Source organism: Lepidochelys kempii, chromosome 12 (genome assembly GCF_965140265.1).
Source record: "Lepidochelys kempii isolate rLepKem1 chromosome 12, rLepKem1.hap2, whole genome shotgun sequence".
NCBI classification, from domain to species: domain Eukaryota; kingdom Metazoa; phylum Chordata; order Testudines; family Cheloniidae; genus Lepidochelys; species Lepidochelys kempii.
In genome coordinates this window covers 10,113,090-10,130,685 of record NC_133267.1, presented here as the reverse complement: position 1 = coordinate 10,130,685, position 17,596 = coordinate 10,113,090, and the positions used below count along the sequence as shown (strand labels likewise).

Here is a 17,596-nt window from a genome sequence, read left to right as displayed (position 1 = left end):
TAAACTCAGAAACTTGTATATTTCTGTATTGACAGTGGCCTGTTCTTTATAAATCAATGTTTTTGCTGATAGGACAAAGATAAGAAAATATTTGTGAGTTCTCATCAGGGATCCTAGTTTTCCATGAAAAAAAAACAAACTTCTTCAATAAAAAAACATAAAAATCTGCATTTTTCCATAACTAAAATGAAATCTGACCATGGGAGCCCTGCTGCCCGGCCCTGAAGCATCAGTTTCCCATATTCCTGTGTGAACACTAGTGGTATGGGGTTCTATTGTATATGTTGTTTTTTTTTTAAACCAAATGTAAAAATTAAAGATTCTCTGTAAAAACGCAAATTTTGCATTTTTCCATGGCAAATAGGTTTCTAGGATCTCTAGTTCTCATCGACATAAGATATTTCTACACTGTGACAGCGCCTGGATAAGCTAACTTGGGCTTGTGGGGCTTGGGCCACAGAGATAAAAATAGCAGTGTAGATATTCAGGCTGAGGCAGGAGCCCTGGCTCTGAGACCTATCTTCCTCGTGGGGTTCATGGAGCCTGGGTACCAGCCCAAGCCTGACTGTCTACACTGCAGTTTTATAACACCCCTGAACCCAAGTCAACTGACTCAGACAAACTGCAGTTGTCTTTTATTGAAGTGTAGCTACACCCATAGTTTTTCTCATAGAGCAGTGTGTTCTATGGCATTTTGCCCTGCATTTGAGTGGGAAAACTATGCCACCACCTAATCTTAATTCTGAACTCTCCGAAGTGGAAGTTGCTTTGAAAAGGAGACTCCAGTTGTGTGCAATTTCAATCAAATAGGTAATGGAGCTTTCATCCACAGTGTCGTCTAATAATTGTTTCGTAGTAGCAGCAGCAGCAGAAGCATGACATATAGAAAAGGAGTGTAGTTTCCTTGCAGATCAAGCACCATCTGATCCATAGAAATGTAAGGTTGGAAGGGGCCTCAAGAGGTCACTAGTCCAGCCACCAGCCCCATGTTGAGGTAGGGCCAAGTAAACCTAGAGACCATTACTGACCTGTGTTTGTCTAACTTGTGCTTAAAATCCTCCAATGGTAGAGATTCCACAAACTTCCTTGAAAGCCTATTCCAGTACTTAACTATCCTTATAGAGAGTTTTTCCTAACTCCTCCTAGCTTGGTGTCATCCACAAATTTAATAAGCATACTCTCCACTTCATTATCCAAGTCATTACTGAAAATGTTGAATTTTACTGGACCCAGGACTGACCCCAGCAGGATCCCACTAGATATATCCTCCCACTTTTACAGGGAACTATTTATAACTACTCTGAATATGGTCTTTCAACCAGTTTTGTACCCACCTTATAGAAATTTAATCTAGACTACATTTCCCTAGTTTGCTTATGAGAATGTCATGTGTGACTGTGTGAAAAGTCTCACTAATACCAAGATATATCCCATCTACTGCTTTCCCCCCATCCAGTAGGACAGTAATCCTGTCAAAGAAGGAAATTCGGTTGGTTTGGCATGTTTTTTTCTTGACAAATCCATCTTGCCTATTATTAATTACCCTGTTATCTTCTAGGTATTTACAAATTGATACTGTTCCAGTATCTTTCCAGATATTGAAGTTAGGCTGACTGGTCTATAATTCTCATTGTTCCCCTTTTTAAAGAGAGGTACTATATTTGTCCTTCTCCAGTCCTCTGGGACCTCACCTGTCCTCCATGAACTCTCAAAGACAATCGCTAATATTTTCGAGATTGTTTCAGCTAGTTCCTTAAATACTCCTGGGTGAATTTCGTCAGGTTCTGTGACTTGAATACATGTAACTTATCTAAATATTCTTTAGCCTGTTGTTTCCCTATTCTGGCTTGTGTTCCTTCACCCTTGTTAATATTAACTGTGTTAAGCATCTGGCCATAATTAACCTTTTTAGTGTCAAGTTAAACAAAATAGGTATTAAACATCTGAGCCTTCTTGATGTCATACATTATTACCTCTCGTTCCACACCAAATAGTGGACCTGCACTTCCCTTCTTCTTTCTCTTGCTCTGAATGTATTTATAGAACACCTTCTTACTGCCTTTTATGTGCTTTGTTAGGTGTAACTAATTGTGTCCCTTTTTGATTTTGTCCCAACATGCTTTTGCTATTCTTCTGTATTCACCTTTAGCCATGTTCCCACTTTCTGTAGGATTCTTTTTGATTTTCAGGTCATTAAAGAACTACTGATGGGACCATATTGGCTTTATGCTATTTTTCCTGTCTTTTCTTTGCATTGAGATAGTTTGCTATTGTGTTTTTGTGGTGTTGTCTCTTTGAGGACTTGCCAGCTCTCCTATATTCCTTTTTTCCCTCAGACTTTCTTCCCATGGGACCTTACCTACCAGTTCTCTGAGTTTGTTAAAGTCTGCTTTTGTGAACTCCATTGTCCTTACCTTGTTGTTCTCACTCTTTCCTGTCTTTAGAATTACATATCCTTTCATGTTCACTTTCACCCATATTGTCTTCTACCATCAGATTCACAACCACTTCTTCCCTGTTAGAAGCCAGTCTAAAATGCCTGGCCTCTTGGTTACTTCCCCCACCTGCTGAACCTAGAAGTTGTCCCCAGTACAGTGCAAGAACTAAATGGAGATTTTGTATTTTGCTGTATTACTTTTCCAACAGATACCTGGGTAGTTAAAGCTGATCTCTGTGTAGGGCCCTCCGATGACCTACGTGGATGTTGACTCTGTGTCCATTACTGGCAATCTTATCATGTAACCAAAGCTTTTGGTGACCATGTGATTGTTGACCCTGTAGCAGCATTTCTTGATAAACATGTTGTGTAATTTGTTGGATTCCATCCTAATAATGCATCTGTATCAAGAAAGCCACTAAAACCGATCTAGTCCTGATGAATTGCTGGTTTCGGCTACAAATATGATCACCACTTCACAATTTGCCTGAATAAATACATATTTCCCAGACAAAAGCTATGTTTAAGTAGAGTTAAAGGTAAGAGTAAATATCCACAATTTCAGGTAAATTACAGAGATGTTGTAATTGTTCCAAAAATAAGCTTTATAGCCCCAGGAAGTTCACAGGTTAAACTTAAAAGAATTCCAAACATCTTAAGAGTATGTAAATGTAGAGTTAAGACATTCAGACAACCACTGAGAACAATGAGCACAGCTGTGGTTTCAGTCCCATTGAGAACGATGGAAGATGGCTGCCATTTTGAAAGAAGGCAGTTATTTGTGGAATTCTCAGCAGGAAATTATTGTATCCTTCAGCCTCTCCTGAAAGAGAAACTTTTAGCTATGAAGAATAATGAGAAAAAGTGACCATATGTCCTAAAACAAAATATTCAAATGTAAACAATGCGCAAGATTACCGTGAGTTTTAAGTATATCAGAAGTTTGAAGGTGTTTTGTTACTGAGCCATTGGGGGAAGGAAAAAATAAAAAATAAAATAGAGTGAAACTGGTTGCTAAATTTCTTTATGAACCCATAGGAATTTCAATTCCTAAAGTAAGGAACAGATTTACTTGTAAATTCTCAGAAATTCATGCTGTACTCAGACTCTTCAGAGTAAGTGCTGTAGTTTTAGTGAGGATACACTATATTTTTCATACATTCAAAAGAAGAGTTTTAATCACTACTTCAGGTGCACAACACAACACATCCTTAATTATGGATTTACCACTAATATCTCCATCATAGATTATAGGATAGTCAATGACTCTGAATGCAGCTGATTCTATTCCAAGTCTGTTCTGAAATGCACTTTTTAGCATTTGTCACTCCCTGGAGGTTTCTTTTAGCTGATCAAAGAGGAGTTCCTTGAATCACCCTCTAGGGAGAGATTTTCTTTTTACGTTAGTGATTTAAATAGCTTTTACTTTGATAAAGTTTCTTCACTCTCCTTCACCAGCTCTTCCTGTTTCTTTCCAGACAGACTCCCTGTTTCAATACCACATTCAACAAATACCTATGTTTTGTAGAACAGTAAGTGGTAATGTGATTACAGATACCATAAGTTACCATCATTTAGTTTTATTTGTATGATTGATTTGGAAACTTTCTTCCTGAAGTGTGGAACATTCATTAGGTGCTTGTACTTGTAATGGGTTATGGAAATTGTACAATCTTATTACCCTATGTTCCAAGCTCACAAGGTGTAGTTTGGATATTTATTCCAATGCATTTGAACCATTTGAAGTCTCTCTTTCCCACCTCCCAAGCCATCTAACTTCTTCCTTTCCACCTGACCTTATCTTCCATTTCCCAACAACTCCCGTAACCCCAGTCCCTAGATCCCTTTTCTCAAGCAAAGAGCTTCCTCTCACCAACACCCAACAAGTTTCTTGACAACCAGCTCCCCCTTTTTGACGCCCAACATGCCCCTCCTTCAGTGACGTCATATTTTATTATCATGTTTATTATGATAGTGCCAAAGGGCCAACCAAAAATGCATCTCCACTGTGCTAGGTGCTGTACAAACACATCATAGTAGATGGTCTCCACCCCAAATAGCTTACTATCTAAATAGACAAGGCAGACAAAAGATGGCAAAAGTTGTAGAAACCACAAGCAGAAAGAGCAGTGTGATGGCAGCAATTGTACTGTTTTTGTTGCACTGCGGTGGGTTTTCTTAGGATGGAATCAGCTGAATGGAAGAAGGACTGAAGAGGACAGGGCTGGGGAGAAGAGAGTAAGGAGGGGCAGGTGTGGAGTGAAGTTAAAGATCAGTGATTTCTGGAACTCGCAACATTCAGGAAAGCAGCCAACCCAGAGTAGGTGTTTAGATTTGCTGGTGCTCCAAGATGGATTTCAGCATTGGTAGGAAATCCATCTTGGATTTGGGACTGGGAAGGGATGTGAATGTATGTATAAAGGTAGTTAGCTTACTTATTTTGTGAACTGAATAAAAGATTATTTGGGGATCTGGGCTGAGGGTTGGGATGGTTCTTGAGTTTTTTTATAAATTTGTTACCCGCATACCTGCAGTTATCCTAATATGTATAAAAGGGGCATATACTGCCATGCATGGTTTTGTTTAGCAACTTTTAAAAGCAGTTCCATTTAAGTCAGGTAGGTGACCTAAATATTTTCTACACACTCAACTTCTGTCATCATATAGTTTTAATGCAAAAAATATTTAGCATCTGCTAGGCCTGGATGTATCAGACACTGGTATATTTTGGGGGTTTTGTTTGTTTTTAATACCATGTATCTCCACTCTGTTACAATTAATATCTTTAAGAAGGATATTTTTCCCTCTTTAGTGACAGGAAAGTCTGAATTACCGGCCCCATCCTTTCTCTTTTTGCGCTTGGGAGAAGTTAAAATGCTACAAGGATAGAGCATGGGTGGAGAGATTATGGAACATAGGCGTATCCTTTCCACAGCCAGTAATTGCCAGTTAATGGTATTGATCATATCCAAATAGTTTCACTTTCCCCCTTCACTCCACTTTAAAACTTCTGCAAATCTTGCTAGTCCCATTCTCCCTTGCAGTTGTTTCAGCATCATATTTTCCCCCCAACTTCAATGTGAAGTCAACTGCTGTGACATGAACTCAGAGCAGTAGTTGGTAGGATGGGTACCAAAGAGAGTTTTGAGCTAATCTCACTAACATTTTAACTTACATGTAATTTATTTAAATTTAATGTGCTTAAATAATATAGTAATAATACATTAATTATGTTATGTTAATAATTTATCTCCTTTAGAAACTACAACAGATCCCTGAAGGCAAGAGAGACAGAAAGCTGCCAAAATAGTAAAATAACAATTTTTGGAGATCTTGTAGAACCTATCTAAACTAACCAAGAGAGACTACAGGCAGATAGTGTAGGAATAAAATATATCTTCTTTGGAAGCTTCACAGAGTCATTAGGCTTGGTCACCTAACCCATAGGATAGCAATGCAATGGAATCACCAGTAGAACTGGTGGACGTTTTTCCATTGCAGCTGTTTTTCAATAGAAAATTTAGTTTTGACTAAAAGAAATTTTTATGAAAAAAAGACTGCTTTCTGCAGAAAATTTAGACTTCTAATCAAAGAGCAGAACAACCAAAAAATTTTAACTGAAAATTTCCAGACAAAACTCAACAACTTAATTTGGACATGTTGAAATACTTTTTTAGACATTTCTGGTCAAAATGATGTGGTTCACCATTTGTAAATCAAAATATTTTGACTTGTTTCAACCTTAAATCAATTCCAGTATAGGAGAATTCTTTCCTGCAATATATTTTAAGTGCTTTTTCTAATCTAGTTTAGATATTCCAAGCAATAGGATTTCCACCACTTTTCTTGGAGATTATTCCAGTCTAATTGATCTATGAGGAAGATTTTTCCTGATATGCAATCTAAATGTTCTCTTCTGGTAGTTTCATCCCCTTATGCTTAATTATACCTCTCAATAATCCCTCTGCATTATTGGTTTTTACAGGAATTGTAGATGGCCATCGTGTCACCCCTTAAATATAGCTTGGTGATGGAATGTGTATATAGCCCTTCACTCATTCTTCATAAGTGAATCCCTCCAACCCAGCAATCATTTTGTTGTTCTTATCCTTGCCAATATGTTTGTACCATTCTGGTTCTTAGGTGCCCAAAGCAAATTCAGTATTGTATTCGATTTATGGTCTTGCCTCTTGACTGCGAGTTGAAAAGATAGGTTGTAACTTCAGCATCCTGCAAGATTTCTGAACCCAATCCTGAAAGTGAAGTCTTCAATTAAGTATATAAATAGCTCTGCCTAGTCACAAGAGCTGAGATAGCATCAGGAGAAGCAATTACTTGAAAAAGAGAAAAGGAGAAACTGAAGGGAGAAGGTAGAACACATCTCTTAACAATAGGAATTAGGGTTTGTCTACTGGGAAGAAATTGCTCAGATATGCTGGTCAATTTCCCTGGCTTAGACATGTCCCTTAGAAAATGTTTTGCCATGGGAAATCGTTGAGGCACTTTTGATAGAAGTATTCATTAGGTGATTTGTTGAAAAAAATTGAGAGATTACTATAATGGAATATTCTTACTCCAATCACGGGGATAAACTAGATACTCCAGTTTTTTCCCTTTACTACGTGTGTTGTCTCTCAATATGTATCTATCTCTATTAGCTTTTATATAGAGATAGATATATAGCTTTTATATATAGATATACAGACTCTCTCTCCCTCTCTCAGTAGCTCTGTCTATAACATATAGTTCAAACTCACATTCTGTGTTCTTCTTGAGATTTCTCAGCATTCCCTTGCATTTGAGCCACGTTGACGGAATCTTATTAGGAGGATTTTCCTGTAGTGGTAGCCTACTGTGCTTTATATATTATAAAGTCCTATTTATGTGTCATGCTCCTGTTCTTAATCTGGGATGCTTTATTTCCATGGAAAATAATAACACCATTGAGTCTACTTATATATCAGAATGGAAAGCCCCTGTTTGAGTAGTTTGTTTGAGCAGCAGTGCTCCTAAACACAATGTTTGTCGTTAAGGAGAGAGAATTATTGCTGTAATCTCATACCACTATGCTTGTCAGCTTGAGCTAGTCTTACCTCACAGTATTAAGGTAACTGTCTGGAGTTTTGCCATGATGTTAGGCAAATTTATCATGGAGTTCTATCATTTGGAGGTAAATCTTCAAATTAACTCGTCACTATGACAGCTTGTGTTTTGTTACTCATTATAAAGACAAATTTAGAATCTGAATAGCAGCCAAACCCTATAAAATGAACGATTTTTCTCACCCTAACAGAGGGTGCTGGATGTATACTGCATCGCACAATTCTGTCTTTTGGAGAGATTTGTGGCATTACATTGTTTTCTCCCCTTTTCCAGCTTGGGGTTTGTAGCGAGGCGGTCACCCCGCTCTGGCCCTGAAAGGGTTAAAACAGCCCTGGGAAAGGACTGCCCCGGTGAACCAATAGGGTAGGCTGATTGGGGAAGCAGCCACAGTTTGGGCCACACCCCAATCAGGCCACAACTGGCCCTGTATAAGGGCTCAGGGAGGAGCTGGGGGACACTCTCTCTCTAGCTCTTGAGAGAGATGGACCTGGCTGCCTGGGAGAAAAGGGTACCTAGAGTGGAGCAGGGCTGGGGAAAGGCCAGAGGAGCTCCAGCCTGGCAAGTCCCCAGGCTGAGGCTTTGTTAAAAGCCTATGCACATACTGGGGCTGGGAGGTGCAGCCCAGAGATAGGCAGAGGCACCAGGTCCAAACCTCCTCGCCAATGATGAGTTTACAGATTGCAGTCTGCCCCGGTGAGTGGGGGCTAGATGATGACTGGCAGTAGCCACTGAGATGAGGTGGGGATAGAGGGTTGGGGGTTCCCTTGGGAGGGGAGACCCAGACTGTGGGGTACTGCAATGGGCAGAACTCTGAGGTAAAGGGGACCGGAGTCTGGGCGAGACACTTGCCTGCAGATGGCGCTCCATATGCTGGAAAGCTAATTCCCAGGATGACCAGCAGGAGGCACCACACCTGTGAGTCGTCACTTCGCTACAGTGCTTTTCGGAAATCAGTTTTTAATTGCATGTGGGTATTGTGAAAGAACAAGAATTTGTATATTAATTTAATAGTAGCATGGAGATAAGTGATGCCAACAGTCCCTGCTCAGGAGCTACAGTGCTTATTGGTGAGCAAAGAGTTTACCATTCCCCCCCAACCTATGCTAGCACATTTCAATATGGGTTTAAAATGTGTGTACCTGTTTCCAACCTTTCTTATGTCGGCACCTAAAAGATACAAAGATGTGATAGAATTTGACTGTTATTTTGCAAGTAATATCTTGGGGACTTCTATGTATCCCCCTGGGAGGCAGGATATCAATGTTCTCCAGCTCAGTATGACAGTCATGCCAGGATATGGTAACTCCAAGTGACGCTCGATCAAAGAGCAGCTCAGAAAAATCTCACTATGACCAGTCATGTGATGAAATGAAAGTGGCTCCCTTAGCTCTGGCACTCAAATAACTGTTGCTGTTAGCAAGCATTGTGGATTTTTTGTTGCTGATAATGAGTATCTGTTTTGTCACAAGCTTTATTGGCTTGATTTCATTTATGGGAAGGAAAGAGGTAAGTCACTAGGGAATGAGTGTCTTATTCTATTAGGCCCAGAGTCAGTGCTAGGGTATTTTGGGGGAGTAGTGTAAGAAAAGAAGGAATCCCCTTTGTAGAGCTTTTTATTGATTTCAGTCTCCTGTGAATCAAAATGAAAGAGTACCAGAGCTGTTCACTGATTTTATAGTTCACAAGTGGAGGTCCAATGTAAACAAGGAGCAACAGAGACTTATGCTTGTTTCCTAATAGAATTGCCTCCTAAACCCTTTTTGAAATAAAAAGATCTTTTCAGAGCCTTACTAGCTGAGTAACTAACAAGCTTCAGATTTCCAACAGTGTAACAGAGATCAGAATCTGTCCTTGGATCTTTCCATACCTGTCTTAATGTTTGATTAATGGGTGTGCATTTATATCTTGTTTTACCTTTGCAGATGTACTATGAACTGAAACATGTTTTGTATGTTGCAGTATAATACTGAGAGGTACTAATTTTGCATTTGTCAATGTATAATTATATATGCAGGTCACTTTATTCAATCACATACACATTCTCTCAATTTTAATTCAGCTTTAGATAACATCAGAGTTTAGCAGGATGCTATGTATGGCCGTTATAAATTAGCTCCTCTTGCTGTGGTTTATCTAACCGAAAATGGTTTGGAATCTTTAAAGGCATATTTTAATATTAGTTTCTTGGAATTTTCCCTAGTAGATACAGTTTGAGAAGGAATCTATAACTCATACAGATACACTTCAGAAATGTCCACATGAGCAATATTGAGCCTGATACTGCAATGGGATTTTGAATTTGCAAGGGAATCTGTTTTAGGCACTTCTTCACAATCCCATGCCATTATAACAGGAAACTCAGTAGAAGGATGCAATGGCAGGTGACAATAAATTATGCATTTTAAGCTAGGTTTTGCCTTTAGGTACATTCCAGAGCAAGGGTTGGTGTGAAAATGGCACCACCACAGGAGTGTAGCCCTGAGAGGCATTGTGTACCTCAGGCACCCTTCTGCAATGCAGTTCCTGTGGTCCTCTGAGCTGGTGCTGAGGCAGAAGTAATCTGTTACAGGCCTGTAGAGCACAGCATGCTCCCTTCTCCTGTCTTGCCAGCTTCACGGTGGGGAGCATCAGAAATGGAACCCTGGTCTCATCCCCACACCTGGAATCACAATCTGGGCAGTTCTAATGCAACTAGAGTTAAGGGTCTTCCTCTCCCAGATTGCCCTGTGTGGCTGTATTAGACCCAGCCATAGCATAACCTGTGATATAGTTTTCCAAAACTGCCTAATTTGGGGTTCTTACTCTTGCATTGATCAGAGCAAGATTTTTCCTTTAAGTTCATATGTGGTATAAAATATTCTCTGTAACAAGGTAGAAAAGGAGACTGAAAGGCCATTCCTGAGATTATTAATACCAAACATTTGTTTTAGTGGGCGTACCCAGGATATTTCCTTGTGATAGTGGTCATATTTGACACTTACGACCCTTCAACCTAAAACATGCCAAAGCACTTTAAAAACTATTGCATAAATGCTGCATCCCTTACTATGTGAATTGTCCACTGACTCTGATTGTGGTGCTTTTGGATGTGGTCTGCAATCACACTGTGCAGACCATACTATTTTGTTTTGTAATCTAGGCTCTTGGGGTCCCACATCCCCATCCTTATGCACAGTCAGTGTATCTCATTTTACTAGTAGTCCCATTGAATAGACTACAAATTTTCAAAGGAAAGGTGGGAAGATTGGGCCCTGGGTGCCAGTAAACAGGATTTATGTGAACTTCAGCCTGTGGACTATCTGACATTTTTGGAAAACACTATCTAGGATAATGCCTCATGGGACAGTCTTCTAGATTATCTGTTATGGCACTGACCTTCTAGCACCAACAATGCAGTTCAGGTAAAGTGAATACCTATTTGAGTGATTTTGAATTGGGTTGCCCTAGTATAATTGCTATTTTCTGTACAAAAGTGGATTAGAGAGCACCTTCTGTGTTTGGCAGCAAGAACCAGAAACATACACTTATTTCTTGTCCCAGACTTGAGCAATCTGCTGGTCAAATATTGACCATATGACTGAGTTCTGTGAAGGTGGAAACTCCTTCCAAAGCTAAACTAACACACCAAGATCTGTGTTGCAGGGACAGTGAATGCTCTGGGTTGTTTTCCCACTGTCCTGCCTGCAGAGCTGTCCAGATAGCGTTCTCACAATATAATATAGCCATTAAAATGGAGCACTCTCAGGGGAGTCGCAGTATTCAGCAAAACAATGCACTGCTTACGTACGGAATTATAGGGTTAGTAATATTGTGGAGGTCCAGTAGCTATCATGGCTGTCCATACTTCAGTGCTTTTTCATTTACAGAACAAATAGATATGTAATCAAATTTTACTTATTATTTAGTTTATTTTTGTTTTTTTGTTTTTTGGTTTTTTTTCTGTACTGGGCTAGAGGTTGCAAGGATTTTGTTTTCAATTTGTAACCACGGATCTTTTCTTCCATCATGACTGCTTACAGGGACCCTGCCCAGTAGTTTAGGGTAATGGTGCCACTCAGTGAAACAGAAAAATCAGCTCCCTGTTACAAAATGGCAGAATTTTAGGTTTTGGGAACGGGCTATTCAGCAAGCACTCGAACATTGATACTTTCCATGGAAATATTGGCCATGTTAACTTTTTGGCTGTTACTTGTTACTATTTTTTTGGAAACTTCAAAAACATTTAGAGAGGTCCCTTCCATTTCTGTTCATACACATATTATTCACACACATACATATTATATTCATACATATACTTCGTGTTTCTGTGTGAGATATGTGTATAAAATAAATTTGATATATAATGTAAATACAATTACATGTACATACATACATCGTAGCTGTGCTTCTCAGATCAATTACAAAGGTAATGTGGCATAAGTGATTCCATTCTAACGGGCCTTTTCAGCTGGCTATAAAACTTACGCAGACTGACCTTTCAGACTGAAACTTTCCACATTTGGTCACAGCCTGAAAGTGAAAATGGTTCAGACAGTTTTAGACACCGAGGTGTAAAGTGTACACTCTTGCCACAATAAAGAACAGTTTTGCAACTGCTGTTTTTCCTTTTGCAGAGTGGAGTGGGAGGCTTGTCTCTCCTCAGATGTGGGAGAAATGTGTAATTTGCCAGAAACTCTAGAGGTGTAGATGTCCTTTTTGGTAGTCGAGTGAAAAATCTCATTTCACTTGGCTGCAGGTAGATGGCTTGAAAAATATATATTGCGCCCTGGTTTGTGTTATAGGATAGAGGCTTGTTGTTTTTAAAGTAAAACAATCCCACAGTGTTGTACTGGGGCTGCACCTACTGCATAAGAGACTCATTTAATGTGCATGTGGAAAATGGTGTGTATGTAATGAGGCAGCCTGCAGAAACAACCGCAGCAAGACTCTTGCAAGAGTCAGTGGCATCCAGCCAGGATTCCCTGATATCCCTGTGGGTCTGCAAGGATCTATTGGCTTTGGAGTAAAGCTGAGTTAATTCCAAATCTCCCCTATCCTTGTTCCCCTTCCACTTCCATGAAGAACACAAAGTAAAGTCTGAACACTGAATTTCTCTACCGCTGTGCAAGTGTAATCCATCAAGGGCAATGAGAGTAGTTTCTATAGGAATTTATATATTATTATATTAAAATGCCTTTAATAGACACTTTCCATAGAGCCACCTATAGGCTCAGCATAGCATCTCTATAGAAAAGCATCACTTAGCTGGAAATGATCTTTACCATTCATACACAGTTAATAACTCTAATGAGCTTCAAAAGTCCAGTTGGAAAACTGGTTAAAAGATGAGTGAGAAAGCTAGGGCCAGAACAATGTAAGATTTTTATTATGTGCTTTCTTTTTCCAGATGGAAAAATAATGAACATTGACAGGAAATTATCAAGCATAAATGACCTGTAAATTCACTGCCTGCAAAGCCTGTAAAATTAATGGGATATTTCTCGGACAGTTGGAGAACCTGAAAATCCAAACAAATGGACAAAACTCTACCCATCTTAAAACTAGGTTACATTTTTATTTAAGGTTGTCAGATGACATTTACGGCGGCTTCATCAAGTCCAGTGATACAGGAGTCATCAGCAAAGCTATGGAGTTTTTTTTTTGTTGTTTTTTTTTTTGAGGCTCAGATAAAACTTTCCCTTCCAGGCATTTTCTTTGATAGACATACTGTATTACTGTACTGTTTTAAATCCTGAGTAGGAAAATCAAGCACCTGCAGCAGCTTCTCTGTTCCATCCATCTAGAGCCAAATCCTGATCTCATTTAAGTCAGTGGGAGTTTTGGCATTGATTTCAATGGGGCCAGAACATATTCTGTACACATGCTCCACCCTTATTCAGTTTAAAAAAAAAAATCCGCCTGAAGTCTGTGTCTATCAAGTGATTTTCATGATGTTTTCTTGTGTTGTTGTGCTCTGTCGTAAGTTCTAGGCAAGCGGACCTTCCTCCGAATTTTGCTCTTTAGAAATCTGGTAGAGGGTTGGTTTGATGTGCACGCGGTATCTGTGCCCTCAGTCTATAAAGCATAGCTGGTAGGTTTCATTTTAATCTTGTCATTGGTGACTATTTCCCCATTAAGAGCTAAGTTATGTCTGCTGACCACATGCCGTCACTGGGGTTTTACAGAGATGCACCACCCTATGGGGAGAAGTTCTCAGACTCCTAGGAGGAGTGTCCACATTACTGTACTCTTTTAAGGAGCTTAGCATACTTCCCCATCTTTGGGTACAGCTGGCCAGTACTTTGGGGGAACAAGCCATGACTCCATCTACACTCATTGAGGGTCCAGGGCTCCCACAAGAACTAGCCAATGACCAGACCTTGTGCTTCAATGAAGGCAGCAACTGCAAATCTGCCTGACCCTTACACAGACGATATAAAGCATGGGGAAGTTCCTTACTTCATAGATTCTAAGGCCAGAAGGGATTATTATGATCATCTAGTCTGGTCTCCTGTACAACATAGGCAATAGAATTCCCCCAAAATAATACCTAGAGCAGGTCTTTTAGAAAAACATCCAATCTTGATTTTAAAATGGTCAGTGATGGAGAATCCACCATGACCCCTGATGGATTGTTTCCATGGTTAATTACTTTCACAGTTAAAAATGTACACCTTTTTTCCAGTCTGAATTTGTCTAGCTTCAGGTTCCAGCCACTGTCTCTCATTATACCTTTTCCTGCTAGATGGAAGAGGCCATTATTAAATAGTTTTCCCCACGTAGGCACTTACAGACTGTAATCAAAACCCCTTAACCTTCTCCTTTTTACACTAAATAGACTGAGGTTTTTGAGGCTGTCACTGCAAGGCAGGTTTTCTAATCCTTTAATCATTCTCATGGCTCTTTTCTGAACCCTCTCCAATTTATCAATATCATTCTTGAATTGTGGGTACCAGACCGGGACACAGTATTCAAGCAGTGGTCACACCAGTGCCAAATACAGAGGTAAAATAACTTCTCTACTCCTACTAGAGAATCCCCTGTTTATGCATCCCAGGATCGCATTGTCTCTTCCAGTAACAGTCTCACTGGGTGCTCATGTTCAGCTGATTATCTACCCCTCAAATGTTTTTCAGAGTCACTGCTTCCCATGATACAGTCCCCCATCCTGTGAGTATGGCCTACATTTTTTGTTCCTAAATTTAGCCATGTTTAAAAACTCATATTATTTGCTTGCACGCAGTTTACCATGTGATCCAGATTACTCTGAATAAATGACCGGTCCTATTCATTTACCACTCCCCCAATTTTTGTGTCATCTGCAAACTTTATCTGTGATTTTATATTTTCTTCCAGATCACTGATAAAATTGTTAAATAATGTATGGCTAAGAACTGGTCGTTTGGGAACCCACTGGAAACACATCCACTTGAGGCTGATTCCCAGTTTTTAATCCATTTGTGTGTGCCATGTTCATTTTACATCATTCTAGTTTTTAATTGAATTGTCATGCGGTACCAATTCAGTACCTTGCAGATGTCTTAAGTATATTATATCAACACTATTACTTTTACAACCAAACTTGTAATCTCATGAAAAAAAGATATCAGATTAATTTGACAGGATTTATTTTCCATAAACTTATGTTGTTTTGCATTAATTATGTTATTCTCCTTTAGTTCTTTATTAATTGAGTCTTGTAACAGCCTCTCCATTATCTTGCTTGTGATCAAGGACAGGCTGGCAGGCCTATATTTAGCTGGCTCATTCCATTTTCCCTTTTTAAAAAATTAGCACAACATTAGCTTTCTTGCAGTCTTCTGGAACTTTTCCAGTGCATCAAGAATTATTGGAAATCAGCATTAATGGTCCAGCAAGCTCCTCATCCAACTCTTTTGAAACTCTTGGATGCAGGTTACCTAGACATCCTGATTTTAAAATGTCTATCTTTTGTAGCTGATGTTTAACATCCTCCCAAGATGCCAGTGGAATGGAAAGTATGTTATCACCATCTGAGGAGACTATGTCATCTGTCTTTCCCCAAATACAGAACAGAAATATTTATTGAGCACTTCTGCCTGTTCTGCATTATTACTGATAATTCTAGCATTTCCACCTAGTAATTGACCAATAACATTGTCAGGATTCTTTATGTTCCTAATATATTTTTAAATCTTCTCTTTATTATCCTTCTTTATTCACCACTATTATTTGGTGGCTGAATAAGGCTGAGGCAGATCTAGTGTTAAATAAGATGAAAAGACTAAAGCACAACTTAGTTCTAGTGCCTGTGTGTCCTCCAACAGGTTTGTCTTACAGATCTACAGTCTAACGTGTGTGGGGGAGAGACGGAGTACATTACACTGTAGCAAAATGGGCTTCCGAAACCCCCTCTACATTTACTGGGGAAGTAAACACTTGTAAGGAAGAATCCCCTAGCTGTGTTTTAGAGGGTGTGGAATGCCCTAGTTGGGGGGGAATCTAGAAGAGCGAGGAAAAAATTACGTTTTCCCTGCTCTGGTTGACAGGTACAGAGGCTGCTGTTATGAAAATCTGCAGGAGGAAAATGTAAATGTCTAATTGAAACACAAAGCAAAATTCTCCAACACCCTTACTCCCTCTCCCCCAACAACAAAAATAGAGAAAATAATGGGAAAACATAGTGAAATAGAGAAAACAGTGTATAATTTTGTTTTTCAAAGCCTCCTTCCCTTTTTCTGAATTCCAGTTTTCTGTAAATGTCTAGATTTTTGTGTGTGTGGAGACTGCTAATTAGTCTCATGGTGCTTCTCAGTGGGGCTTTAATCCTGCACCCGCCAGAAGGGGCTGGGAGGATTGGGGCTGGGAAGTTGTTTGCAGGCAGATAACCAGTGAGATGTGAATGGGCAGGAGAGAGTAACAGGGAATGCTTTGCAGTTTGAAGTAGCAGTGGACGGAGAAGTTAGGCAGTGAACAGACAGGGAAAGTAGGACTTCTATTAAGGCAAAATCTCCTGTGGTTTTTGCTTCTCTTAGATCCATGTAAATGCTTAAAGTGGTATTGGATGAGAGAGGGAAGGAGTATTTTCAGGGGTGTAACTCAAGAGCTTCTGTTGAACAACTGAAATCTTACATGCTGCACAAGACAGAGGGCCTTGACCATAGTAGTGACATGTTCATTAACAGCCTTCTTTCTTCCTTTCTCTTAGGTGCAAGTGGGAAATACACCTCAGGACCAAAGAATTGTGGGATACATTTCTTGCACTCATTTGCAAGCTCTGGCAGGTATTGTCTGGATTTCCTTTTCTGAGTGTTGTTCTCATTGTGTTTCTAGTTCTGTGCCAGAAGTTTCTCTAATCAAGTGCAAGAGCAGTACATCTTTCCCCATTCTGCATTTGTAACAATGTCATGCAAGTAGCAAGGGAATGGAAAGAGAGAATAAGATATCTGTAAAAGCCACACATCATAGATTCTTCAGCCACTTCTTGAAACACAAACAAAAGTTGCACACCAGTAAAGATTTTAGTGATGGTATGTTGGGACCTGAACCTGTGCAGCACTGAGTACCCGCTACATTCTGTTGGCTTAAAAATCAAGGGTGCTCAGCACCATGCAGGATCAGGCCGATAAGTATCAAAGTAACTCCCAGGCATTAGGTACAATGGAGAAATAAACCATTTCTTTTCTGAAGCATCCGTTGGTGATCCAAAACTGTCACTATTTTTATATATTACGCTGCAACTCACACTGCTGCACCAAGAAGAAGAATAAAATAAAATTGTCGATGACAGTACCATAATTGGTCAGGAATTTTCCATCAAAATGTTTGAGACAGAAAATACAATTTTCGCAAAATTGCAACATTCTCATGGGAAAATGGAAATTATTTCAGTTTTCTGTTGGGAAAATCTAAAGAAAATATTTAGTTAGGGTCAGATTAACCCAAATCAAAACACATTTCTGATCAGGCAGACACATTAATGTTCCTGGCCTGTAGAGGACAATAGCAGCATGAAGACAGCAGACCCCTATGGGAAACTGGGGGCAATGAGACTCCTGAATTCAGCAGCTCAGGGAGGACACAGATTACTGTCAAACC

General features: G+C 39.5%; 1 protein-coding gene across 1 annotated transcript in view; it reads left to right on the top strand.

The window, feature by feature from the left end:
* The window catches only part of SMPD3 (sphingomyelin phosphodiesterase 3), a 175,664-nt gene that overhangs the window by 115,574 nt on the left and 42,494 nt on the right, over window positions 1-17,596 (top strand). The window contains exon 3 of the mRNA XM_073307569.1: window positions 16,707-16,782. Coding sequence (XP_073163670.1) covers window positions 16,707-16,782 — 76 coding nt within the window. The remainder of the gene's footprint in view (window positions 1-16,706; window positions 16,783-17,596) is intronic.